General features: G+C 38.9%; 1 protein-coding gene across 1 annotated transcript in view; it reads right to left on the reverse strand.

Annotated features, from left to right (window-relative positions):
* LOC121386219 overlaps positions 1-27,151 on the reverse strand; it is a 54,755-nt gene that overhangs the window by 18,031 nt on the left and 9,573 nt on the right. The window contains exons 2-6 of the mRNA XM_041517051.1: positions 14,098-14,221; positions 11,399-11,507; positions 7,207-7,411; positions 6,371-6,459; positions 5,179-5,439 (exon numbers count right to left, since the gene is read on the reverse strand). Of these exons, the coding sequence (XP_041372985.1) occupies positions 5,179-5,439; positions 6,371-6,459; positions 7,207-7,411; positions 11,399-11,507; positions 14,098-14,221 (788 nt within the window). The remainder of the gene's footprint in view (positions 1-5,178; positions 5,440-6,370; positions 6,460-7,206; positions 7,412-11,398; positions 11,508-14,097; positions 14,222-27,151) is intronic.

Here is a 27,151-nt window from a genome sequence, read left to right on the forward strand (position 1 = left end):
CAGTAAAGCTTTACTGTACATTAAAGGAACTCCTTGTACAGGCCGAATTTGGGGTTACTGTATAGCAAAACATCCCATCCAAAGTTGTACTTGCATGATATTGCTTTCAATCCTATATGAATTGATAATTTTGAAACATATGGTGCGGACAAAAAACATTAACAGACTGACAGACATATGGATGTACAGTTAATGCTATATCATAAATACGACCTAACAAAATGGGCATATTAAAAAGCATTGAATGTGTTATTAAATAAAACATTTTTTTCTTTCTTTCTTAGAACTGCAAGTGTGGAAATGTCATGTGGACATAATTGTAATTAATGTTCAAATACTACTAACTTCTTCGAGATAACCACACAACTGTGATATTTCACTGATTCACTAATTAATGTTCAAATACTACTAACTTCTTCAAGATAAACCACACAACTGTGATATTTCACTGATTCACTAATTAATGTTCAAATACTACTAACTTCTTCAAGATAAACCACACAACTGTGATATTTCACTGATTCACTAATTAATGTTCAAATACTACTAACTTCTTCAAGATAAACCACACAACTGTGATATTTCACTGATTCACTAATTAATGTTCAAATACTACTAACTTCTTCGAGATAACCACACAACTGTGATATTTCACTGATTCACTAATTAATGTTCAAATACTACTAACTTCTTCGAGATAACCACACAACTGTGATATTTCACTGATTCACTAATTAATGTTCAAATACTACTAACTTCTTCGAGATAACCACACAACTGTGATATTTCACTGATTCACTAATTAATGTTCAAATACTACTAACTTCTTCGAGACAACCACAAATGAATGTTCAAATACTACTAACTTCTTCGAGATAAACCACACAACTGTGATATTTCACTGATTCACTAATTAATGTTCAAATACTACTAACTTCTTCGAGATAACCACACAACTGTGATATTTCACTGATTCACTAATTAATGTTCAAATACTACTAACTTCTTCGAGACAACCACACAACTGTGATATTTCACTGATTCACTAATTAATGTTCAAATACTACTAACTTCTTCGAGATAACCACACAACTGTGATATTTCACTGATTCACTAATTAATGTTCAAATACTGCTAACTTCTTCGAGATAACCACACAACTGTGATATTTCACTGATTTACTAATTAATGTTCAAATACTACTAACTTCTTCGAGACAACCACAAATGAATGTTCAAATACTACTAACTTCTTCGAGACAACCACACAACTGTGATATTTCACTGATTCACTAATTAATGTTCAAATACTACTAACTTCTTCGAGATAAACCACAGAACTGTGATATTTCACCGATTCACTAATTAATGTTCAAATACTACTAACTTCTTCGAGACAACCACACAACTGTGATATTTCACTGATTCACTAATTAATGTTCAAATACTACTAACTTCTTCGAGATAACCACACAACTGTGATATTTCACTGATTCACTAATTAATGTTCAAATACTACTAACTTCTTCGAGATAACCACACAACTGTGATATTTCACTGATTCACTAATTAATGTTCAAATACTACTAACTTCTTCAAGATAAACCACACAACTGTGATATTTCACTGATTCACTAATTAATGTTCAAATACTACTAACTTCTTTGAGATAACCACACAACTGTGATATTTCACTGATTCACTAATTAATGTTCAAATACTACTAACTTCTTCGAGATAAACCACAGAACTGTGATATTTCACTGATACACTAATTAATGTTCAAATACTACTAACTTCTTCGAGATAAACCACAGAACTGTGATATTTCACTGATTCACTAGGAAAGGAAATGGAAATGGTTTATTTAACATAGCACTTAACACATTTTATTTTATGGCTATATATGGTTATGGACCAGACATATTGAGGGAGAAAACAAGTTGTCGGCACTTCACGGGCTACTCTTTTTGATTAGCAGCAAGGGATCTTTTATATGCACCATCCCATAGACAGGATAGCACATACCATGGCCTTTGATGTACCAGTCATGGTGCACTGGCTGGAGAGAGAAATCACATGACTAGATACACAGGTATATGATGACAGGGCTGTGATACCCATATAAAAAATAACAAAAGTTTGTTTTGTTTAACAACACCACTGGAGCACATTGATTAATTAATCATGAGCTATTGGATGTGAAACATTTGGTAATTCTGACATGTAGTCATCAGAGGAAACCCGCTAAATGTTTCCATATGTAACAAGGGCTATTTTATATGCACTTTCCCACAGACAGGAAAGCACATACCACAGCCTTTGTCCAGTTGTGGTGTATTGGTTGGAATGAAAAAAACCCCAATCAGCTGAATGGATCCACTGAGGTGATTTGATCCTGTAACACAAGCACCTCAAGCGAGCACTCAACCGATTGAGCTAAATCCCGACCCTTGACACCCATATAAAAATAGTAATTTCATTTTCATTTCAACTTATTAAAGGAGAGGACAATTAAGGCATTTGGCCTGGTATGCATATTCAACGATATATAATGCACATTATTGCTTAATATCAACACGTATAATCGTATAGTTAATTAATAAAATGGTTAAATGTGACGACTGTTATATATAACGGGCGCAGCCATTTTGTACCATTTCAGTGAGTACGCCCTCTGGCGAGCTGGTGGTTATGTAATACTTAACGCGTCACGTCAGGAATGAGCCTTAGAACTAGAGAAACACAATCTACCTGGTTTTTGCGGGATGATAAATAGTCATACATTGCAATGTTCTGTAATAATACACATCCCAGTAAGCCAGCAGTAAGTATATCCAGCACTATATATATTAGTTTTCAATACAAAATAAAATACCATTGTCAAAGACACAACAAGTCGAAACAATTAACAATGTTTTGCCCATGCATTAACCTACGTACTGAAATGATACACGGAGTGTTTTCTTAGTTAATTGGTCTATGCTATTAGTTGCTTCTACCTTTGATTCCTGATTGGCAGGTGTGTATTTGATTGGTAACCAGACGAGCCAATTAATTGACGCTGTCTAGACACAAAAATACATACCGGTATTGTGGAATATTACCTGTTGCCCCTAAAATTGTAATGGACATGGTTTATTACTGTAAATAGTTCTGTAAAACTATTGATTAAGTAGACTTTTCCATCTAAAACCACAGAACTGACCAATTACGTAGTCCCAAATAAAATAAAATTATCACTTGGGTATCATGGGTTGTCAATAGGCGTAATAGTGTACATTTTTCCTTTTGGATTATTAAAGAGAGAAAAACACTATAACCCCATTTTGTTCTGTTAATGCAACTTGAAATATATTTAGTTAAATTGTTTATTATATTATTACGTCATTTATGCTGTTTTACAAGTCAGGTTGATCAAAGAGAAGCGCTGTGTCGAAAATTACTGCTTTTGTTTACACTGTACATACATGAGATGGTCAGGAGCTAACGTCACTTCGCCCCAAGCTATCCCACCGGACGTCACAAAAACGAAACAAAATGGCTGCCCCCAGTTAGCAGGAATAATCATGATTTTTTATTAACTCTAAAATTACGCATTTTTCATTTGCTAAAGTGTCAGTGTGTGTTGGTGGTCCGGGTATGTATCTTTAAAGGGACATTCCTGAGTTTGCTGCAAGATGTTATCGACTAACGGAGACTTTATTACGAATGTAACTGCATATCAAATATATTTTTCTGCATAATATTAGTGGCTGTATATTAAACGTGTTTCTGATCGTTCTAATATTAGGTAAAATTTCATTTTATTTCATAAAATCTAGTTTTTTTGTACATACAAAATTATTTGAAGACAAAATCTAGTTTGGGTTTCTTACAGATATTAAGACGACAAGAAACACACTGAATATACAGACACTGATATTCTAAACAAGAAAATATATTTAATATGTAAGTTTAATCGTAAAAATATTTGATTAGTCGGAAACATCTTACAATGCAGCAAAGTCAGGAATGTCCTTTTAATGTGCTTATATCCAATTAAGATTCAAGAACACTGTCCTGGGCACACACCTCAGCTATCTGGGCTGTCTATCCAGGATAGTGGGTTATTTGTTAGTAGTTAGTGAGAGAACACTGTCCTGGGCACACACCTCAGCTATCTGGACTGTCTGTCCAGGATAGTGGGTTATTTGTTAGTAGTTAGTGAGAGAGAAGTTGGTGTAGTGGCCTCCGAACTCTGTACCTACCAGCCTGATGTTCGATGGTTTAACGACGATGCCACCGAGGCCGGTTATAAAAACAGAAGCTCCTGTCTTGGACACATCTGGTTATGTGATTGAGGGGTGACTGGGGGGGGGGGGGGGGGGGGGGGAGAGAGAAGCAGAGGAAGGCAGGCAATGAAATGATATCGGAGGAAAAAACCCAAAGAAAAAAAGAGGAATCATTTTGAGAGTACAACTCAAGCAACACAACTACCAGGCCCAACTGATATTTGTATCTCCTAAGTTTAAGGGCCATAACTTTGTGAAAAATGGGTAAATAGTCATGAAAGTCAAACTTGATCTGTATCAGTACACTACATGATAAAACTATACACACAATTTCAGCTCCGTATCTTGAGGCACTGCAAAAAAACAAAGTGAACAACTAAATGTGGGATGGATGGATGGATGGATGGATGGATGGATGGATGGATGGACGGATGGATGGAGGGATGGATGGATGGATGGATGGATGGATGGACGGAAACAAGAAAAGACAGTTTGTTTGTTTGTTTTGTTTATCGACACCATTAGAGCATATTGATTTATTAATCATCAAATACTGGATGTCTAACATTTGCTAATTTTGACATATAATCTTAGAGAGGAAACCCGCTATATTTTTCCATTAGTAGCAAGGAATGTTTTATATGCACCATCCCACAGACATGATAGCACATACCAAAGCCTTCGATATACCAGTCGTGGTGCACTGCCTGGAACAAAAAAAATAATGTAAAAAAATGCATACGGTTTCCTCTAAGACATGTATGTCAAATTACCACTTTTTTTTACATCCAATAGCTGATGATTAATAAAACAATGTGCTCTAGCAGTGTCGTTAAACAAAACAAAGTGTAAATTTAAAAAAAAAGAAAAGAAAAAGAAGACACATTCAAAATGTCTGCTCTCACCTCCCGACTGGCAGACTCGTTCTGGTTGAGTGGTTCTCGGATGGGCGAGGGGGAATTACTCCGACTGTCCCCGTCGTCCAGTGCGGCGCTCAGCTTTTTTGACATGGTTGTCAGGTTCCGCGCCTGACTGGACATCACCGCGGTGATTCCTGCGTAGTTTGGCAGCGCCGGGTTCGCGCCTCGCTGGAGGAACAGTTCGGCAATGTCGAGTTGGTTGTTCTCGGCCGCGTGGAACAGAGCCGTGCGACCACTCTTACCATCCTAATAACAAGAAATAGATAAATAGATACAGAGAGAGAGAGACAGAGACAGAGACAGAGACAGAGAGAGAGAGAGAGAGAGAGAGAGAGAGAGAGAGAGAGAGAGAGACAGACAGAAAAGATAGACAGAGACAGAAAAGATAGACAGAGACAGAAAAGAGAGAGAAAGAGAGAGAGAGACAGACAGAGACAGAGATTTGTATTAATTATACTAGTGGGCTTTTTTATGTTAATATTAAATTAAAACTATAATTCAGACAGTTATTTGATATGGCTACATAAAATTTAAGTTACATGTAAGTGTTCTTTTCAACAGTAAGGATATTAGAGTATTTAAAAGAAAATATATATTAAAACTTGTTTTATTTCTCCAAACTCTAAAAATCTTTTAATATAGTGAACCTTCTCTAAACCAGACACCCATAGGATGAAGTAAAAAGTCGAGATTTAATTTGTATCTTGATGAGGGAGGCTATTTAAAAATGAAGAGGAAATTCCAGTTTACAGAGAGTCCAGTTTTGAGGTGTTTCACTGTATATAGTCAAGATGATTAAGGCCCAGTTTACATTAACACGATTCAGTGCGTTTCACTGTATATAGTCAAGATGATTAAGGCCCAGTTTACATTAACACGATTCAGTGCGTTTCACTGTATATAGTCAAGATGATTAAGGCCCAGTTTACATTAACACGATTCAGTGTGTTTCCACATTCGCATTCTCATAAGCAGATTCCTATACAAAATTTAATATCATCAAAGTAAACTTTTAAATTGCTAGTAACCACTGAGTTATGACATCATTACACTGAAAATGCGTGGACGGAAAAATCTCTCACAGATCACCTCCCCCCTCCCATATGCTAAATGCTTGCATTAATAGAAAGTGATCCTAACACTATTTAGGTTTACTAGACTGTGTAAACCTACTTACCGGCAGGTCGACGTTGGCGCCATTTTCCAGCAACAGACGAACCATCTCGACGTCTCGATTCTCCACCGCCGTGTGCAGAGGGGTCAGACCTGTCAGTGCAATGGCATTCACATTACTGTCATATTACTGCTAACATTACTGTCAAATTACTGCTAACATTACTGTCACATTACTGCTAACATTACTGTCATATTACTGCTAACATTACTGTCACATTACTGCTAACATTACTGTCATTATTGCTCACATATTTACTGTCTTATTACGGCTCACATAATTAGTCATATTACTGCTTACATAATTACTGTCCATATAATTAGTCATATCACTGCTAACATTACTGTCATATTACTGCTCATATTAGTCATGTTACTCTTATATTACTGCTAACATTACTGTCACATTACTCCTAACATTACTGTCATTATTGCTCACATTACTGTTAAACTACTGCTAAAATTAGTCATATTACTGTTAACATGACTGTCACATTACTGTTAACATGATTGTCACATTACTGTTCACATGGCTTGTCATATTACTGTTATATTACTGGTAACATGACTGTCATAACTGAGGACTGACAACCAGAACTAGTGATGTCTAATCTCTTCACTTTGTTTTAATAGCTGCTTTTTTTTGGAGGGGGGGGGGGGGGGGGGGAAGAGGGGTGAATGAATGGGTACATACCAGGATACAAATAATGCAGCAGGATTCCATTTGCTTGTAAATATCTAACTGGTAACCATGAACATCAAGTTACGATATTTTCTCACTTTGGGTCCTCATCACAATCTACAGAATGAGAGAAGAAACCTGACCGCACTTGTACGTACCATCAAAGTTGCGCGTGTTAAGATCCATTTTCACGCTGCCACTGAACTGACAGAGACAGCTGAGGCATTGTTTGAGCCGGTGCTTCACGGCCAGATGGAGGGATGTACAGCCCGTCTTGTCCACCAAGTTCACATCTGCTCCAGCCTCCAGCAGAGACTGGACTGCCCACACCAGGTCCAGTTTCACGGCCAGGTGGAGGGGAGTCTGTATGGGGGGAAATAACAATAATAAAAATAAATAAATAAATCAGTGTAACTTGTGCAGGTTTTCTGCCAGAGGGTACAGGAGTCTGTAGTGACCAAAACTAATTTAATAATATTATTTTTTTAATTAAAAGAAATAAATTTAGTGTAACCCTGGCAAATGTTTTGCCACATGGTACAAAGGGTAGAATTACGTACCCTATCCAGTTTCAATAAGTGTAGATGAAAAAAAGAAGAAATGTTTTATTTAACGACGCACTCAACACATTTTATTTACGGTTATATGGCATTAGACTTTGAGAGGAAACCCGCTGTTGCCACTACGTGGGCTACTCATTCCGATTAGCAGCAAGGGATCTTTTATTTGTGCTTCCCACAGGCAAGATAGCACAAACCATGGCCTTTGTTAAACCCGTTATGGATCACTGGTCGGTGCAAGTGGTTTACACCAACCCATTGAGCCTTGCGGAACACTCACTCTGGGTTTGGAGTCGGTATCTGGATTAAAAATCCCATGCCTCGACTGGGATCCGAACCCAGTACCTACCAGCCTGTAGACCGATGGCCTTACCACGATGCCACCGATGCCGGTCAAGTGTAGAGGAGTCTGTGTGGTCAACAACAAATATAATAATAATAACGATAATAAAAAATGTAAATTAATGTTGCGCAGGGTAAGTTCACTAAAATGCATGCTACACTGGAGTCTGTATGGTCTTCTGCTTTTTTTTATGTTAGTTTTTTTGTTTTAGTGTAACTTGGGCAGGCTTTCTCTCAGAGGGTACAGAGGGTAGAACTACATACCCTATTTAGTTTTACTGCAAAGTGTAAATAAAAAAAACTGTGTAGCTTGAGCAAGATTTCTGCCAGAGAGTACAGAGGGTAGAATTGTGTTTTATTACCTACGAGGTACAGCATAACGAGGGTCATATTTATCGTACGATTTCCCTTGTATGTCATAACTAAATCGTATGTCCTCCTGACATTGTCGTTTAACGATTGGCTGTTGTAAGTGTACATTTCTTTCTGATTGGCTGACACGACATTCCACAGATACTACTTTCTTCATTAATACATTTTTATTTCGAGTGTAAGCTGACCACATGCCGTAATGACAAATACGTGTTTTTAATTAATTTAATAAAACACTTAATTATGAATATAATGTTCACAACTGTTAGAAATCTATACTAAGGTCGACGAGTCACTTTTCGCACCCTTGTTTTGGCTTCATACATAATAAATGTAGCATATCTTACCGTAATTTCACTTGAAAGCCATATTTAGTAAAAGGTACAATGTTTTAATCACAAGATTTTCTTCAAACACATTCAGGTGCATTACCGTATTTGACCGGAAATAAACCCATGTCTTTGAATAAGCCCCCCTCCGTTTTGATAGCATTTAAGAAATTAGGCCCTCATTCGTAAATAAGCCCACCCCCAACTTCGTCACCTTATAAATAACATGAAATTGCAAGTTTGCTCAAAGCTCATTTAAAAGGTCATACCTCCTGCAGATAATTAAACACAAATGTAACACAATATTTTACCACCAGTGAGATTTAGGTCTAACAATAACAGTGTGTAACATTGTTTTCAATTTAATGCCTGCAGTATTTCTCTGAAGTATCCAAGCCAAGTATGAACTAAAAACCAGTGTCTATTTTTACCACCACACTGGGTCCGCTGTTAATGCTAATTAAGCAAATACCTTATTCTGATTGGCTAAGAACAATGACCTTAGATTGACAATTCTTTGTAGTGTAAGCTAGCTGCCTGTTTCAGAAATGTGTGTATAGGCTATTGAGTTTGTTGTTAATTGCTGTTGTTTTAAGTCTTCTCAGCATTAAATTTTGGATGTAAATAAACAGCACTGGTAAGTAATTGTAACATAGAAGGTGTGTTTCTGATAATTAGATACTAGTAAAAAAAAAACCAATTTAATTAATAAACAATTATTATTTATTAATAACAAATGGAACACTAATTAATAGATGTGCTACTGAACGTTTTTTGTTTTCTTCCTAGTTCATTTAAATATTGTTATTTATTTTAATTATTATTATTAAAAAAAATTTCAACAAAACTGGCCCCTTGTCTGGGAATAAGCCCACCCCATGCCAAGCTCACAATGAGTTGTTTTGGCCCCCTGGGCTTATTTCCGGTCAAATACGGTAATAATGTTAAAAAGAAAACAAATTCAATAGCAATTTTGCACTGGAATTTTTCCAGCATTCTTAAAACGAAACGTCATAATTTATAGTTATTGTAAGGAGATGAAAAGTGACATCATTGGAATACTGACGTCATTCAAATTCAAAACTAATTATTTCAATTACTGTGTATTTGTTTGCTTTTTAGTATACACATGCTTTACAATTTACAGCTGTTGATACATATGTACTCTTTACTTATGGGCGTATAAATATCACGTAACTTTAGAACAGGTTGTGATTTGGTTTTCAAGACAACAATGAACAAACATTACTCCTCCGTTAAGGAAATGTTAGTTTGTAAACAATGACTAGAATGTTTATTTATCAAGACAGTTCTATGGTAATAAACAGAATATTACATTCGTGTCCATGACAGACGATGTTTACAACACTCGTGCCTAAATTTATTTAGGCTTTCGCTCGATAATATGATAATTTAGGCACTCGTGTCGTAAACATCGTCTGTCATGGACACTCATATAATATCCTCTATTTACTGGCAGGTGTCTGTAGGCGCAAATACAAAATTAATTAATTAGTGTAATCCTGGCAGGTTTTGTGACAGAAAGTACAGAGACTAGAATTTTGTTTTAATAAAATTGTAAAATTAATGTAATGTGGGGTCAGTTCACTATAATGAGTGCTACACTGGAGTCTGTATGGGCGAAAACAAAATAATAAAATAAATAAATAAAAAATAAATAAATAGGAGGGTATAGAGGGTAGAATTATGTACCCTATTCAGTTTTACTGCTAGGTGTAGGGGAGTCTGTATTGGGGGGTGGGGGGTGGGGGGTAAATTAAATTAGAATAACCAGGGCAGGGTTTCTACAAAGGGAAGAATTACGCACCCTAAAATCCTGGAAATTAATGGACATATATTTACTTTTATCATTTTTAGATAGACAATAGCAAGAGAAGTGCTGTTCAAAATTTGTCAAAGCACATGAAATACAGTGTCCAATTTCAAAACCCCCAAACCCATAACCACACCTAGTAGGGGCACAATTATGGCCTGTTTTGTTGTTATTATAAACCCGCAAATTATATTCTGGCAGAAAGTCTGCTGGGGCAAGTTCAGCCAAATGTTTTCAATACTGTAATGTTTTAAATAGCTGCCCACTATCTAAGTTAGGAGGGGTGGGGGTTGGGGGGCGGGACACAGCCCAGTGGTAAAGCACTCACTTGATGCACATTGATTTTTTTAATCATCGGCTATTCGATGTCAAACATTTGGTAATTTTGACATAGTCTTAGAGAGGAAACCTGCTACATTTTTCCATTAGTAGCAAGGGATCTTTTATATGCACCATCCCACAGACAGGATGGCACATACCAGGACAGCACATATGACAACCTTTGATATACCAGTATATATATTGGATGGGATGAGAAACAGAAGTAAATCAAAGAATAGGTTCACCAATGTGGATATGTGTTTCTAAGTCAGGGGAAGTAACTGTGTTACCTCATAAACACATTTATCAGAATTATCTCCCTTTACCAGAAATTTACAACAAAGAAATAATCGAAAAAAAAAGGAAACAAATATTTTGTGCATTAAGGCCATAATAAAATAAATCTTCCTTTTTTCCTCTGCCTTCCCAGAGGATAAAAGTCATGCAAAAGATATTTTTTATCCCTTACACCATTTGTGTGGGTCCTTCAAACATACATGTACGTGATACTTGATGAAAATATTAAATAAAACAGGAAAATCTAGTGTTTTATTGATTATGGCGTAATATTGTTGTTGTAATAAACGTGCACCTGTTTGTCCTTGTTGAACTTGTCGACCGTTTTGCGCGCGATCCTCATCAACTTGATGAACTTCTCCACCAGAGGCCGGTGCTCATGAACCACGGCCAGATGTAGAGGACTGAAAAGACAATGACACAATACTCAGAGAAAGATTATAAAACTCCATCATATGTGGCCATGTAGGATAGAACAAGTACACCGGAGGGGCTGGACATTTCAACCTGGGATGAGGCTTGCTGAGTCCGATGGTGGAAACTTTCACCACCGAGGGTATGCTTTTTCTATCCCACATGACTGCATATGATGGAGTCTTTTTATTTCATTAATTTGATATATAAACCATTATTTTACACGAACAGACAAAGATGGCTGAACGAGTAACTTTTTATTTGACCATTTTATCATAAATAAACTACACTATCATATTTGCCATATTTGTTTCCTATGTTGAATAAAATTTAACACTACAAATTAACAAGATAGCTTTTGTAATGAAGGTTTTAATAACAAAATATTAATTTAAAACTCTGTCTAATGACCTGTGTAAAATAAAATTTAACACTATAAAATTTAAATTTCCGTTACATTCATTACAACTTAACGTCATCCCATTGATCCAGCCGTAGCAACATGAGTTTGTTAATTTCTCGATAAACATAAATGAACGTTGTCAGGGAACGTCATACGATGTCACTTTATAGTGGTAGTTTGTCTTACTGAGCATTATTGTTTAAGAACCAAAACTTAATTCAAAATAAAATATGAACCTTTAGTGTTATTATTAGTAAGTATGTTTCAAAATTTAATTATAAGTATTGTCTGTTATTTCTTTTACGTTCATCTGGGTATGAACAAAATAAATCATCAGCAAACTTATGTGAGAACGGCTTTGCCAATTTACAGTTTGCGGATGATTTTTTTTGTTCATACCCCAATGAACGTAAAAGAAATAACAGACAATCCTTAATTAACAAGATAGCTTTTATTAACAAGGATTTAATAACAAAATATTAAATTAAAACTATATCTAATGACCTCATGTCACATTAATATGACGTCATATATTACCAACGACATGCAAGCATATGATATCCCATGTAAGATAGAAATTTCTTACATAGCTTTCTTTCATGGGATAGCTCTGTCCCATATACCTGAGGGAACATTTGCTGTTGTAGATCAAATTTCAGTCGATTTAGCAGCATAATACAGGGTTTGAAACTCGCCAAAAAATATGGTTGCCCCCAAAATAATAATGCATGTTGGCAAATTATGGTAAGCGAACCGCGAGCAAGATTTCAATTTACAAATATTAATAGTGGCTCATGTATTGTAGCTCTAAAGATGATAATATTAACAGTGGCTCATGTGTTGTAGCTCTAAAGATGATAATATTAACAGTGGCTCATGTGTTGTAGCTCTAAAGATGATAATATTAACAGTGGCCCATGTGTTGTAGCTCTAAAGATGATAATATTAACAGTGGCCCATGTGTTGTAGCTCTAAAGATGATAATATTAACAGTGGCTCATGTATTGTAGCTCTAAAGATGATAATATTAACAGTGGCCCATGTGTTGTAGCTCTAAAGATGATAATATTAACAGTGGCTCATGTATTGTAGCTCTAAAGATGATAATATTATTTGGGCGACTAACACCATTATTTTGTAATTTTTAAGTTGCCCAAACGGGACATTGGTTACATTTGGCGACATGGCCACAGGACATTTCCAGCGCTGATAATATCTGTACAAATATGTTCACCTTTTTTTCCTTCTTTTTTAATGTAGGCTTTTAAGGGGTACATATATTTACTGAGAGAAAGAAACATTTGGTAATTTTGAATATATATAGTCTTAGAGAGGAAACCCGCTACATTTTTCAATTAGTAGCAAGGAATCTTTTACATGCACCATCTCACAGACAGAATAGCACATACAATGTACTATGACTGTTGATATACCAAGCATGGTGCACTGGCTGGAACAAGAAATAGCCAAATGGGCCTACAGAAGGGGATCGACCCCAGACTGACCGCGCATCGAGCGAATGTTTTACCACTGGGCTACGTCCCGTCCTCCGACAGAAAACTAATACATATATTGCACCTTTCAATATAGCAACTCCAAACACTATTCATGTGCCTATATCCAATGAAGGGGCTATATTTTGTTCCACCCAGTGCACCACGACTGGTATATCAAAGGCCGTGGTAGGTGCTATCCTGACTATGAGATGATGCATATAAATGATCCCTTGCTACTAATGGAAAAATGTATATATGTCAAAATAATAAAATGTCTGACATCCAATATCGATGATTAATAAATCAATGTGCTCTAGTGGTGTCATTAAACAAAACGGTTCAGGTACGTTAATTTTTTTCATTTCATTTCAACTTATTTTCGTGTTTATATCTAATTAAAGTTCAAGCATGCTGTCCTGGGCACACGCACCTCAGCTATCTGGGCTGTCTGTCCGTCCTGAACAGTAGGTTAGTTGTTAGTGGTTTGTGAGAGAGAAGAGGGTGTAGTGGTCTTACACCTACCCACTGAGTTGTCAAAACTCGCTCTGGGTGGGAGCCGGTACCAGGCTGCGAACCCAGTACCTACCAGCCTTATGTCCGATGGCGTAACCACAACATCACTGGTGCGGTACGTTCATCCCTCGTTACTTCATAAAGGTGAGACAATCTACAGTAACTTACAGGTCACCATCTTCATCAGGGGAGATAACTGCATTGATTTCCCTCCACAGCTGTTGCTGAGTTGCGGCAGGAAGGTGTTCCGGGAACGCTGAAACTCGCTGGTCAGTTGTACTTGATGGAGAATCTGAAAAAGAGAAAGAATCAACATGAAAATACTCTAGTGTACAGTCGTGACATGATGAAGTTGACTAACCACCATTCGTTGTTTGGTTTATCCAGGTCAAGGAAGTAGGAAATAAGGAAGGAAGAAAATGTTTTATTTAACGACGCACTCAACACATTTTATTTACGGTTATATGGCGTCAGATATATGGTTAAGGACCACACAGATATTGAGGTAGAAAACCTGCTGTCGCCACTTCATGGGCTACTCTTTTTGATTAGCAGCGAGGGATCTTTTATATGCACCATTCCACAGACAGGATAGCACATACCACAACCTTTGATATACCAGTCGTGGTGCACTGGCTGTGACGAGAAATAGCCCAATGGGCCCACCGACAGGGATCGATCCCAGACCGACCGCACATTGAGCAAGCGCTGTACCACGTCCTGCCCCCTGCACAATACAGAGTCAAATGGACATTTTTCAAAATAGTGGTTGATTCTATGAATATCTATGTAGTGCCTCAAAATAGTGGTTGATTCTATGAATATCTATGTAGTGCCTCAAAATAGTGGTTGATTCTATGAATATCTATGTAGTGCCTCAAAATAGTGGTTGATTCTATGAATATCTATGTAGTGCCTCAAAACAGTGGTTGATTCTATGAATATCTATGTAGTGCCTCACAACAGTGGTTGATTCTATGAATATCTATGTAGTGCCTCATCTATAGGAAAACAGCTACTCCCAAGGAGATCCTTTACTGGAGATTTTATACCTCTTGCACTGCCAAAAGAACAAGGACTACCACTCCCAAACAAATTTTTGACAAATGGTGTTTGACAAATTTTCTAAAAAGCCACATTTTTAAAAGCACTAATCCATTGATCTAGTAGACCTGTTACTAGCCCAACGTGAACAAAAGAACCAGCGAGGTACACGATACACTCTTCAAAAGTTAGTGACCTACTTATGGTATGCAACACACTGCCATCCAAAGTTGAACATCCATGGAAGGTTTGATGATCCTATTTGAATAAATAAGGAAGATATAGCCTGGAAATGAAAAGTTTATAGATGGACATACAGATGGATGGACACACAGATGGACAGACAATGCCATACCATAATACGACCCCTCAATAAAAAGTAGTAGCCTCAAGCACCAGGGTTAGCATATTTGTTGCATTCTGTCTAAAAACAAGAAATAATAAACATTCATGTATAATACAAGACGAAAATAATCTCGTCTACATTTAACCATTGTTTATTACAAAACATCTAAAACAAGAAATACTAAATACATTACATATACAGTGGACTCTCGTCTAAACCGGATTCACTTCGTACTGTCCAAATAGTCCGGTTTACATAGAGGACCGTTTAGACAGAGTTCATCCAGATCAAGTTATGGTTCATGAATGATCGACAACTTGCAATTAAAAATGACATACATGTATACTTAAAGGGACACTCCTGAGGCTTTTTAACGATTGTAATTACATATCAAATATATTTCTTCTGCATAAAACATTAGTCGATGCATATTAAACATGTTTCTGGTTGTTCTAATATTTGTACTAGGTTAAATTTCATTTTATTTCCAAAATCATTATTTATTCGTACGTACAAAATTATTTGAATATAAAATCCAGATCTAACGGCCTACCGCAATAAAAGTAAACTTCACACCAGTGTGATTACATTTTGTATTTGATCTTGCGACAGCGTCCTGATTACTAGGCAAGTGACGATCATTGTTCAACTAATAAGCAGCCCGTCGTTCAGTCAAATCCCAATCCGGTGTAGACAGAGGTAATTAATGCATGAATGGTTCTTTTGTTCTTGATTTTTGATCCGGAGTCCGGAGTAGACAGAGTACAGATTAGGCAGATATTTATACCTAAGAGATAAATGGTAGCTGGATGGGGCTTTAGAAATGGACTGTTTTTCGTAGAGATCCGGATTATACAGAATCTGGTTTAGACAGAGTCAATGTTCAGTACAGTATGTCACACAACAACAACCTCATCTAACCACCCACAGCTGGTTTAGTAAAGTCGTTGGTAACCCTACTTCATCCATTAAAGGCGTTTGTAGGAGATATCACTGGCATTATAATTATAATTGGCGATATCTCCTGTGATATTCTGCTAGGATATATCGCTTATTTTGTTACATCACTGTGTATGTTTCAGCGCTAAACTTATCATTAGTGACGTCATGCCACTGTTGTTCTGCTAGTTAACGAGTCTACTGCTGCCAAATATAGTGACATTCAACTCGCATTACTGACATATATTGCTTACAATTGTCGCAAATGAAAAGAATGATAATGGATGATAAAAAGAATACCCCTCCCCCCATGTCATCAGCGATACATACGTCACAGTTATGATGAGACACTGTCTCTTGTTCTCAACTTGCAAACTTGTCAACAACTAAGTTACATCATCAGCGATACAAACGTCACAGCTATGACGAGACACCATCTCTTGTTCTCAACTTGCAAACATGTCAACAACTAAGTTACGTCATCAGCAATACATACGTCAGTTATGAGGAGACACTGTCTCTTGTTCTCAACTTGCAAACTTGTCAACAACTAAGTTACATCATCAGCGATACATACGTCACAGCTATGACGAGACACTGTCTCTTGTTCTCAACTTGCAAATTTGTCAACAACTAAGTCGTCACAGTTATGATGAGACACTGTCTCCTGTTCTCAACTAAGTTACGTCATCAGCGATACGTACGTCACAGTTATGATGAGACACTGTCTCCTGTTCTCAACTAAGTTACGTCATCAGCGATATGTACGTCACAGTTATGATGAGACACTGTCTCCTGTTCTCAACTAAGTTACGTCATCAGCGATACGTATGTCACAGTTATGATGAGACACTGTCTCCTGTTCTCAACTAAGTTACGTCATCAGCGATATGTACGTCACAGTTATGACGAGACACTGTCTCTTGTTCTCAACTTGCAAACATGTCAACAACTAAGTTACATCATCAGCGATACAAACGTCACAGCTATGACAAGACACCGTCTCTTGTTCTCAACTTGCAAACTTGTCAAGAACTAAGTTACATCATCAGCGATACAAACGTCACAGCTATGACAAGACACCGTCTCTTGTTCTCAACTTGCAAACTTGTCAACAACTAAGTTACGTCATCAGCGATACATACGCCACAGCTATGACAAGACACTGTCTCTTGTTCTCAACTTGCAAACTTGTCAACAACTAAGTTACATCATCAGCGATACGTACGTCACAGCTATGACAAGACACCGTCTCTTGTTCTCAACTTGCAAACTTGTCAACAACTAAGTTACGTCATCAGCGATACATACGTCACAGCTATAACAAGACACTGTCTCTTGTTCTCAACTTGCAAAATTGTCAACAACTAAGTTACGTCATCAGCGATACATACGTCACAGCTATAACAAGACACTGTCTCTTGTTCTCAACTTGCAAAATTGTCAACAACTAAGTTACATCATCAGTGATACATACGTCACAGCTATGACGAGACACTGTCTCTTGTTCTCAACTTGCAAACATGTCAACAACTAAGTTACGGCATCAGCGATACATACGTCACAGTTATGACGAGACACTGTCTCTTGTTCTCAACTTGCAAACTTGTCAACAACTAAGTTACGTCATCAGCGATACATACGTCAGTTATGATGAGACACTGTCTCTTGTTCTCAACTTGCAAACTTGTCAACAACTAAGTTACATCATCAGCGATACATACGTCACAGTTATGACGAGACACTGTCTCTTGTTCTCAACTTGCAAACTTGTCAACAACTAAGTTACGGCATCAGCGATACGTAAGTCAGTTATGACGAGACACTGTCTCTTGTTCTCAACTTGCAAACTTGTCAACAACTAAGTTACATCATTAGCGATACATACGTCACAGTTATGATGAGACACTGTCTCTTGTTCTCAACTTGCAAACATGTCAACAACTAAGTTACGTCATCAGCGATACGTAAGTCACAGTTATGACGAGACACTGTCTTTTGTTCTCAACTTACAAACTTGTCAACAACTAAGTTACATCATCAGGGATATATACGTCACAGCTATGACGAGACACTGTTTCTTGTTCTCAACTTGCAAACTTGTCAACAACTAAGTTACGTCATCAGCGATACATAAGTCACAGTTATGACGAGACACTGTCTCTTGTTCTCAACTTGCAAACTTGTCAACAACTAAGTTACGTCATCAGCGATACATACGCCACAGCTATGACAAGACACTGTCTCTTGTTCTCAACTTGCAAACATGTCAACAACTAAGTTACGGCATCAGCGATACATACGTCACAGTTATGACAAGACACTGTCTCTTGTTCTCAACTTGCAAACATGTCAACAACTAAGTTACGTCATCAGCGATACGTACGTCACAGTTATGATGAGACACTGTCTCTTGTTCTCAACTTGCAAACATGTCAACAACTAAGTTACGGCATCAGCGATACATATGTCACAGCTATGACGAGACACAGTCTCTTGTTCTCAACTTGCAAACTTGTTTTCAATAACAGTATCATTTGAAAATCTTTCATAAAATGATAAAGATTGATAATGGGTAATAAATGGAATACCCAACTCGCTATGAGGCAATACTGTTTATCTTGCACTCGTGAATTGATGTTGTCCTTCTGTCACCAAGGGCTTAGGAAGTACAACATCAATTCACTTATGCAAGATAAACGGTATTGCTAAGTAGTTCATTGAGTATTCTCTAAGGCCCAACCAGTGTGCATACCACATCATAAAGTTTCCATATCAATGTGTGTACCCTGTATTTATATCTTCACAGGAACTAGCGGACCATGCACACAGTGGTGTAGAACCCCGCGTGACCCACATGAATGGAGTTAATCATTATCACAAAGTATTGTGAAATACTGAGTACCTGGCACAGTGCCAAGTACACACCACAGTGTACATGTATAAACTGTATATATAATCCTTTCATTTCATTTCAACTTATTTTCATGCGTATCTCCAATTAAGGTTCAAGCATGCTGTCCTGGGCACACCTCAGCTATCTGGGCTGTCTGTCCAGGACAGAGGGTTACTTGTTAACTGTTAGTGAGAAAGACAGGACAGTTGGTTAGTTGTTGGTGGTTAGTGAGAAAGACAGGACAGTTGGTTAGTTGTTGGTGGTTAGTGAGAGAGAAGAGGGTGTAGTGATCTTACACCTACCCACTGCATCGTTAAAACTCGCTCTGGGTGGGAGCCGGTACCGGGCTGCGAACCCTGTACCTACCAGCCGTATGTTCGATGGCTTAACCACGACACCACTGAGGACAGTATATATAATCCATTGGAAGCCTGCTGTGTCAGACAAACTAGAGTAAAGAAAAGGATGTTACTTTATCCCACCCCCACCCCAATAACCTGTAACCCGCAATTTAATAAACTAAACAACAAAAATGCAGATATTTAAATATGTATGTTTTACATGATACAATCCAGTAAACAGACAATTAAAACAGGCATAAATGATTCACAAAATATAGTGGCGAGAGAGAGGGTCATAGAGAGACAGACAGACAAGGGGAGAGAGAGAGAGAGAGAGAGAGAGAGAGAGAGAGAGAGAGAGAGAGAGAGAGAGAGAGAGAGAGAGAGAGAGAGAGAGAGAGAGAGAGAGAGAGAAAAAAAAGAGAGATTATCAGAATCAAAAACACAAAAGTAACCTGCTATTGCTATTGAATAATAGCAAGTGATCTTCCATGTGCACTTCCCATAGACAGATCAGTACATACCATGACATTTGACAGTTGTGGGGCACTGGTTGATTCATATATGTTAATGATTAATTCCCCCATTCTTTTGGTAGTAAGATTACCACTTGGACACATTAACCAGTAATGCTATAAAGACAGGTGGCTGATTAATAAAAGTTATAGGTTATGTTGTACTGTATTGGACCATTTGCAAAAACAGCAAACTGGAACCAAATTCACAACAACAACAAATTTAACTTTGCCTTTATGCTTATAGCAGTTGAATATTTACATGTGTTTGGTATCTTTTTCACATAGGAAATTAAGATACATTTAGTGTAGAATATCACGGCTGGAAATAGTTAGTAAAATTTGACCATCTGGTTGTTGTTTTTAAAATACATTTAGTGTAGAATATCAGGGCTGGAAATAGTTAGTAAAATTTGACCATCTGGTTGTTGTTTTTAAAATACATTTAGTGTAGAATATCACGACTGGAAATAGTTAGTAAAATTTGACCATCTGGTTGTTGTTTTTAAAATACATTTAGTGTAGAAATCATGGCTGAAAATACTTAGTAAAATTTGACCATCTGGTTGTTGTTTTTAAACTAGCAGGTTGATAGAAATATGATAAAAAATGTGGCCTGCTGGAAATAAAACAGCATGGGGTTTCAGCTAAAGTACTAATCAAAATTATACCCAGGTGATTTTCCAGTCTTATATATTATTTATGAAAATCTCTGGAATAAAAATATGTTTTGCAGTAAAATTGTAAATACATCTCATATTTCTATCTATAACAGGTCATTTATTGTCATTTTTTGTACCGGTTATTTGAATACCATAACAGGTCATAATAATACTGACAATTTTTATGGTTTTTATTCCAGAGATTTTCATAAATAATATATAAGACTGGAAAATCACCTGGGTATAATTTTGATTAGTACTTTAGTGTGTGGAGAGTAGGACCTCTGAACATAATAGAATTAAAATAAGAGAATCACAAGCTAAATAACAAGTCAATTAAAATAAGAAAATCACAAGCTAAATAACAAGTCAGTTAAAGTTTGTTTTGTTTAACACCACTAAAGCACATTGATTTATTAATCATCGGCTATTGGATGTCAAACATGGTCATTTGTGACACAGTCATGGAGAGGAAACCCGCTATATTTTTCCATGAGTAGCAAGGGATCTTTTATATGCATTATCCTACAGACAGGATAGCACATACCACGGCCTTTGATATACCAGTTGTGGTGCACTGGCTGGAATGAGAAATAGCCCAATAGGTCCACTGACAGGGATTGATCTTAGACTGACCACACATCAAGTGAGTACTTTACCACTGGGCTACATCATGCCCTTTAAAATAACAGAAAAAAAGAAATGTTTTCTTTAATGACGCACTCAACACATTTAATGACGCACTCAACACATTTAATGACGCACTCAACACATTTAACGACGCACTCAACACAGAGTTATATGGCGTCAGACATATGGTTAAGACCACATAGATATTGAGAGGAAACCCGCTGTCACCACTTCATGGCTACTCTTTTCAATTAGCAGCAAGGGATCTTTCATATGCACCATCCTAAAGACAGGGTAGTACATACCATGACCTTTGATATACCAGTCGTGGTGCACTGACTGGAACGAGAAATAGCCTAATGGGCCCACCGATGGAGATCAATCCCACACCGACCGCTCATCGAGCGAGTACTTTACCACTGGGCCACGTCCTGTCCTTTAAAATAAGAAAATCACAAGCTAAATAGTAAGTAAGATGATCGTACATAAATCTCTCTTAATTACCTGCAATGTTTTGGTGGTTTTACTGGTTGAATTTTTGTTTTAACTGCTAGGTCTTAAAAATGGACTGATTTTTTGCTTGTCATCCCCCAGCTCTCCCTGTCATAATGATGTGATTTGACCAATGTTATTAGATTTTCTGTCTGTATTTATTTTCGTTTCGTTTAGTACTAAATACCAGATAGAAAACCATCTGTTAAAGAACAAAACAGCAATGACTGTATAAATAAAAATAAGACAAATGTATTATTTTTAAACACTAAGGCATATTTTTTACTATTAGAGCCGTTTATGATCACTGAAATCAAACATTACCGAAGTTTTTCTGGTCATCCCAGTGTTTATAATACCACAAAATGCATTTTAAAAATATTTTTAAAAACGCACGTGTCTAAGAAATAACAGTTATGGAGTCGAGTTTTAGTCTATTTTTAATAATATTTCACCGTTTCAACGTAACACTCTTGTTTTACTCTCTTGTAACGTTATCCAAATGTGTAACTACAGGTTTGTAACTTAACCAAACTTAGTGTTCCTTTTTACGGGCTGAAACTAGGGTCTGCGCCTTTAAAAAAACACCCTCCCTAATATTGTTTTATAACAAGTCCCATGATACCGTAATGATACTGTAGTGTGTCCCGTGATGCTGTAGTGTGTCCCGTGATACTGTAGTGTGTCCCAGATACCATAGTGTGTCCCGTGATACCGTAGTGTGTCCCAGATACCGTAGTGTGTCCCGTGATACCGTAGTGTGTCCCGTGATGCCGTAGTGTGTCCCGTGATGCCGTAGTGTGTCCCGTGATGCCGTAGTGTGTCCCGTGATACCGTAGTGTGTCCCGTGATACCGTAGTGTGTCCCGTGATACCGTAGTGTGTCCCGTGATACCGTAGTGTGTCCCAGATACCGTAGTGTGTCCCGTGATGCCGTAGTGTGTCCCGTGATGCCGTAGTGTGTCCCGTGATGCCGTAGTGTGTCCCAGATACCGTAGTGTGTCCCGTGATGCCGTAGTGTGTCCCGTGATGCCGTAGTGTGTCCCAGATACCGTAGTGTGTCCCGTGATGCCGTAGTGTGTCCCGTGATGACGTAGTGTGTCCCGTGATGCCGTAGTGTGTCCCGTGATGCCGTAGTGTGTCCCGTGATGACGTAGTGTGTCCCGTGATGCCGTAGTGTGTCCCGTGATGCCGTAGTGTGTCCCGTGATGCCGTAGTGTGTCCCGTGATGCCGTAGTGTGTCCCGTGATGCCGTAGTGTGTCCCGTGATACCGTAGTGTGTCCCAGATACCGTAGTGTGTCCCGTGATGCCGTAGTGTGTCCCGTGATGCCGTAGTGTGTCCCGTGATGCCGTAGTGTGTCCCGTGATGCCGTAGTGTGTCCCGTGATACCGTAGTGTGTCCCAGATACCGTAGTGTGTCCCGTGATGCCGTAGTGTGTCCCGTGATGCCGTAGTGTGTCCCGTGATGCCGTAGTGTGTCCCGTGATACCGTAGTGTGTCCCGTGATACCGTAGTGTGTCCCAGATACCGTAGTGTGTCCCATGATACCGTAGTGTGTCCCAGATACCGTAGTGTGTCCCGTGATACCGTAGTGTGTCCCGTGATCCCGTAGTGTGTCCCGTGATGCCGTAGTGTGTCCCGTGATGCCGTAGTGTGTCCCGTGATGCCGTAGTGTGTCCCGTGATGCCGTAGTGTGTTCCCTGGCTTGTTTCAGCATGGAGCGGCACCACGCCTCAATAGTCTAGCGCCATCTTGTCTTAATCTGCACCATGCTGCCATGAGATTAAACAAGCCTTTTCCAAAAATTAATTCTAAAATTGCCTTTATGAAACATTTTTAAAAATGTATTATTAATTATATATCTTGCCATTCACATAAGCTAAGCATATTATATTTTAATTTCAATTAATGTTTTTGTCTTTAATGAAAAAAAAATGCCCTGAAACAGGTGAAAATTCCCCCAAAAATGTTTTGTCTACCATGCCCTGCCAACTGTGTAAGGAAAACACTCTACTTCCTTGGCTTTCTGCCAGAAAACACTCTACTTCCTTGGCTTTCTGCCAGAAAACACTCTACTTCCTTGGCTTTCTGCCAGAAAACACTCTACTTCCTTGGCTTTCTGCCAGAGGGTCAAACGGGCATGGTGCCATACCTAAATGTTTGGCTCATTTTATTATTCCTATCATTACTGTATGATTTTTTAAACCCTAAACGTAACCCATTTTCTTTCTGGGGGTGACCCCCCCCCCCCCCCCCATACCCCCTGTTGACTGTGACTGCATTTAATTCCATAGCGCCAAACCGAAAAATTTCTTTCTAGCAGAAACACTGCCTCCTCCATCCCCCACCCCACCCCAGTACTATGTAACTGGTGAACAGCCCTAAACCATGGATAGTCTCTTTTAAGATTCAAGCACAATGTCTTGGGCACACATTTCAGCTATTTGGGCTGTCTGTCCAGGACAATCAGTTAGTGGTTAGTGAGAGAAGTCGGTGTAGTGGCATTACACACACCCATTGAGCTGTGAAAGTTAATTCTGTGTGGAAGCCGATACCAGGATGCGAACCCAGTACCTGCCAGCCTTGTGTCTGATGGCGTAACCACATCACCACCGAGGTCAGCATCAAATTTGTTAAAGTTGGCTGCACCCACTACATTCATTTCAACCTATTTTTGTGCTTATATCCAATTAAGGTTCAAGCACGCTGTCCTGGGTATATACCTCAGCAATCTGGGCGGTCTGTCCAAGACAGTGGGTTAGTTGTTAGTGGCTGTTGTGAGAGAAGAGGGTGTAGTGGTCTTATACCTACCCATTGAGTTGTTAAAACTAGCTCTGGGTGGGAGCCGGTACATTCATACATATTTACCTGGTGGTCAAAGGGAGATAACTAAGTATAAAACAGATTTATCTACCTTAAACTAACATACAATGTATACTCTTCAAAAAAAGAAACGCAAAAGGGTACAAATGGGTTATAACTCCGATTTTATGTTTCCTACCGGTTCATGCTTTGTGAATATAAGGTCATTGCATGTCCCAAACACATTCCCACGGTTACATTCGATAAAACGCAGCTACTGTACAATAAAGTTCCAAAATGTGAATATTCGCAAAAACGCAGCCACGTGCAAACCATTTCACCACTGCACGTGCGTTGTCTGCACGTGCAACATGAACACCGACAGTATAAAAGTGCAGGGTGTTCGCTTATCTGTATCTGGCCGACAGTTGACAATCCAGGACATGCCACGTCTCAGTGAACCGCAGAGAAACAATGCCATCGGCCGACTAGACGCAGGCGAATCCAGAACGGCCGTTGCCAGGGCATTCCATGTGTCCCCAAGCACCATCTCCAGACTGTGGGACCGTTACCAGCAACATGGATCAACACGTGACCTCCCTAGATCCGGTCGACCACGGGTCACTACCCCCGGGCAGGACCGCTACATCCGGGTACGCCACCTTCGGGAACGATTGACTACTGCCACCTCCACAGCCGCAGCAATACCAGGTTTGCGCAGGATATCCGACCAGACCGTACGGAACCGCCTACGTGAGGTAGGAATTCGTGCCAGACGTCCAGTTCGAGGTGTCATCTTAACACCACAACACCGTCGACTCCGACTGCAGTGGTGCCAGATTCATCGACAATGGCCTCAACTGCGATGGAGACAGGTGTGGTTCAGTGACGAGTCCCGATTTCTGCTCCGACGTCATGATGGAAGATGTCGCGTGTATAGGCGTCGTGGTGAACGTTATGCGGCAAACTGCGTGCAGGAAGTGGACAGATTCGGCGGGGGTAGTGTCATGGTGTGGGCAGCCATCTCACACACTGGCAGAACTGACCTGGTCCACGTGCAGGGCAACCTGAATGCACAGGGCTACATTGACCAGATCCTCCGGCCACACATCGTTCCAGTTATGGCCAACGCCAACGCAGTGTTCCAACATGACAACGCCAGGCCTCACACAGCACGTCTCACAACGGCTTTCCTACAGAACAACAACATTAATGTCCTTCCTTGGCCATCGATATCACCGGATTTGAACCCAATTGAGCATCTATGGGACGAGTTGGACCGACGCCTCCGACAGCGACAACCACAGTCCCAGACCCTGCCCGAGCTGGCAGCAGCCTTGCAGGCCGAGTGGGCTACCATCCCCCGGGACGTCATCCGTACTCTGGTTGCTTCAATGGGCAGGCGGTGCCAGGCAGTTGTCAACACACGCGGAGGCCACACCCGGTATTGACTCCAGATGACCTTGACCTTGGTGGTGTGTCCTATCACTTACTCACAATGGACTAGAGTGAATTGTGAACAATCCTGCAACATTTGGTAATTATCGGACTCACCATTCAATAATTAAATCAATTCTCCAAATGTTACGACAATGTGGTTTTGCGTTTCTTCTTTTGAAGAGTATAGTAACAACCTGGGGACTAATTCACTAAACTCTCACAAATGTGATCTCACAGTGCAATGCAAAGTTAAAGTTTGTTTTGTTTAACGACACAACTAGAGCACACTGACATATTAATCGGCTGGATGTCAAACATTTGGTAATTCTGACATATACTGCAGTTTTAGTGGGGAAACCCGCTATATTTTTCCATTAGTAGCAAAGGATCTTTTATATACACCATCCCAGACAAGATAGCACGTACCATGGCCTTTGATATACCAATCATAGTGCACTGGCTTTAACGATAATTTGGTAGTAATGCACATTTTAAAATTAAATGTTGTTTTCCAAATGTGGGCATTCTCGGTTAATTCAGGCAAAAATCAGCCAGCCCACCGACGGGGATCGATCCTAGACCGACCATATATCAGGTGAGAGATTTACCACTGGGCTACGTCAATTCTTTTTATTTTTGGTTTGTAACCTTTTATTTTATTTTTAAAAATTCTATTAACTTTTTTTACTAATTGCTATTTTCAAAATTCTGCCCATTTTCAACTCTACCCCCCACCTCCTTCTGTCCCGGACCCAGTTACTGCTGAAGTCAGAGATTGTGCCCGGAAGAGACGTGCTTGAACCTTAATTGGATATAGGCATGTTAATATGTTATCCAATCCAATCCAATCCTGATACCTGGAAGCGAGACTGATCGTTTCTTGACGGATGGTTCCTCATCTGCTAAATGTGACCTTGCGTCTCGGTTTGATCGTTTTCTTTGGAGTAATGCTTCATCTAGTGAAGGCCTGGAACATTTCAACAATGACCTTGACATTGACCTTGAAGATAGCAGTTTTGTGTCAGCCATGTCTGGTGTCTGCACAATGATGTCTGCCGAGCGCGGGATAGTAGAATTGATGGCCGCTGCTATTGTTGTTGTAACTGTATTTCTTG

The sequence above is a fragment of the Gigantopelta aegis genome, chromosome 12 (genome assembly GCF_016097555.1).
Source record: "Gigantopelta aegis isolate Gae_Host chromosome 12, Gae_host_genome, whole genome shotgun sequence".
NCBI lineage: Eukaryota > Metazoa > Mollusca > Gastropoda > Neomphalida > Peltospiridae > Gigantopelta > Gigantopelta aegis.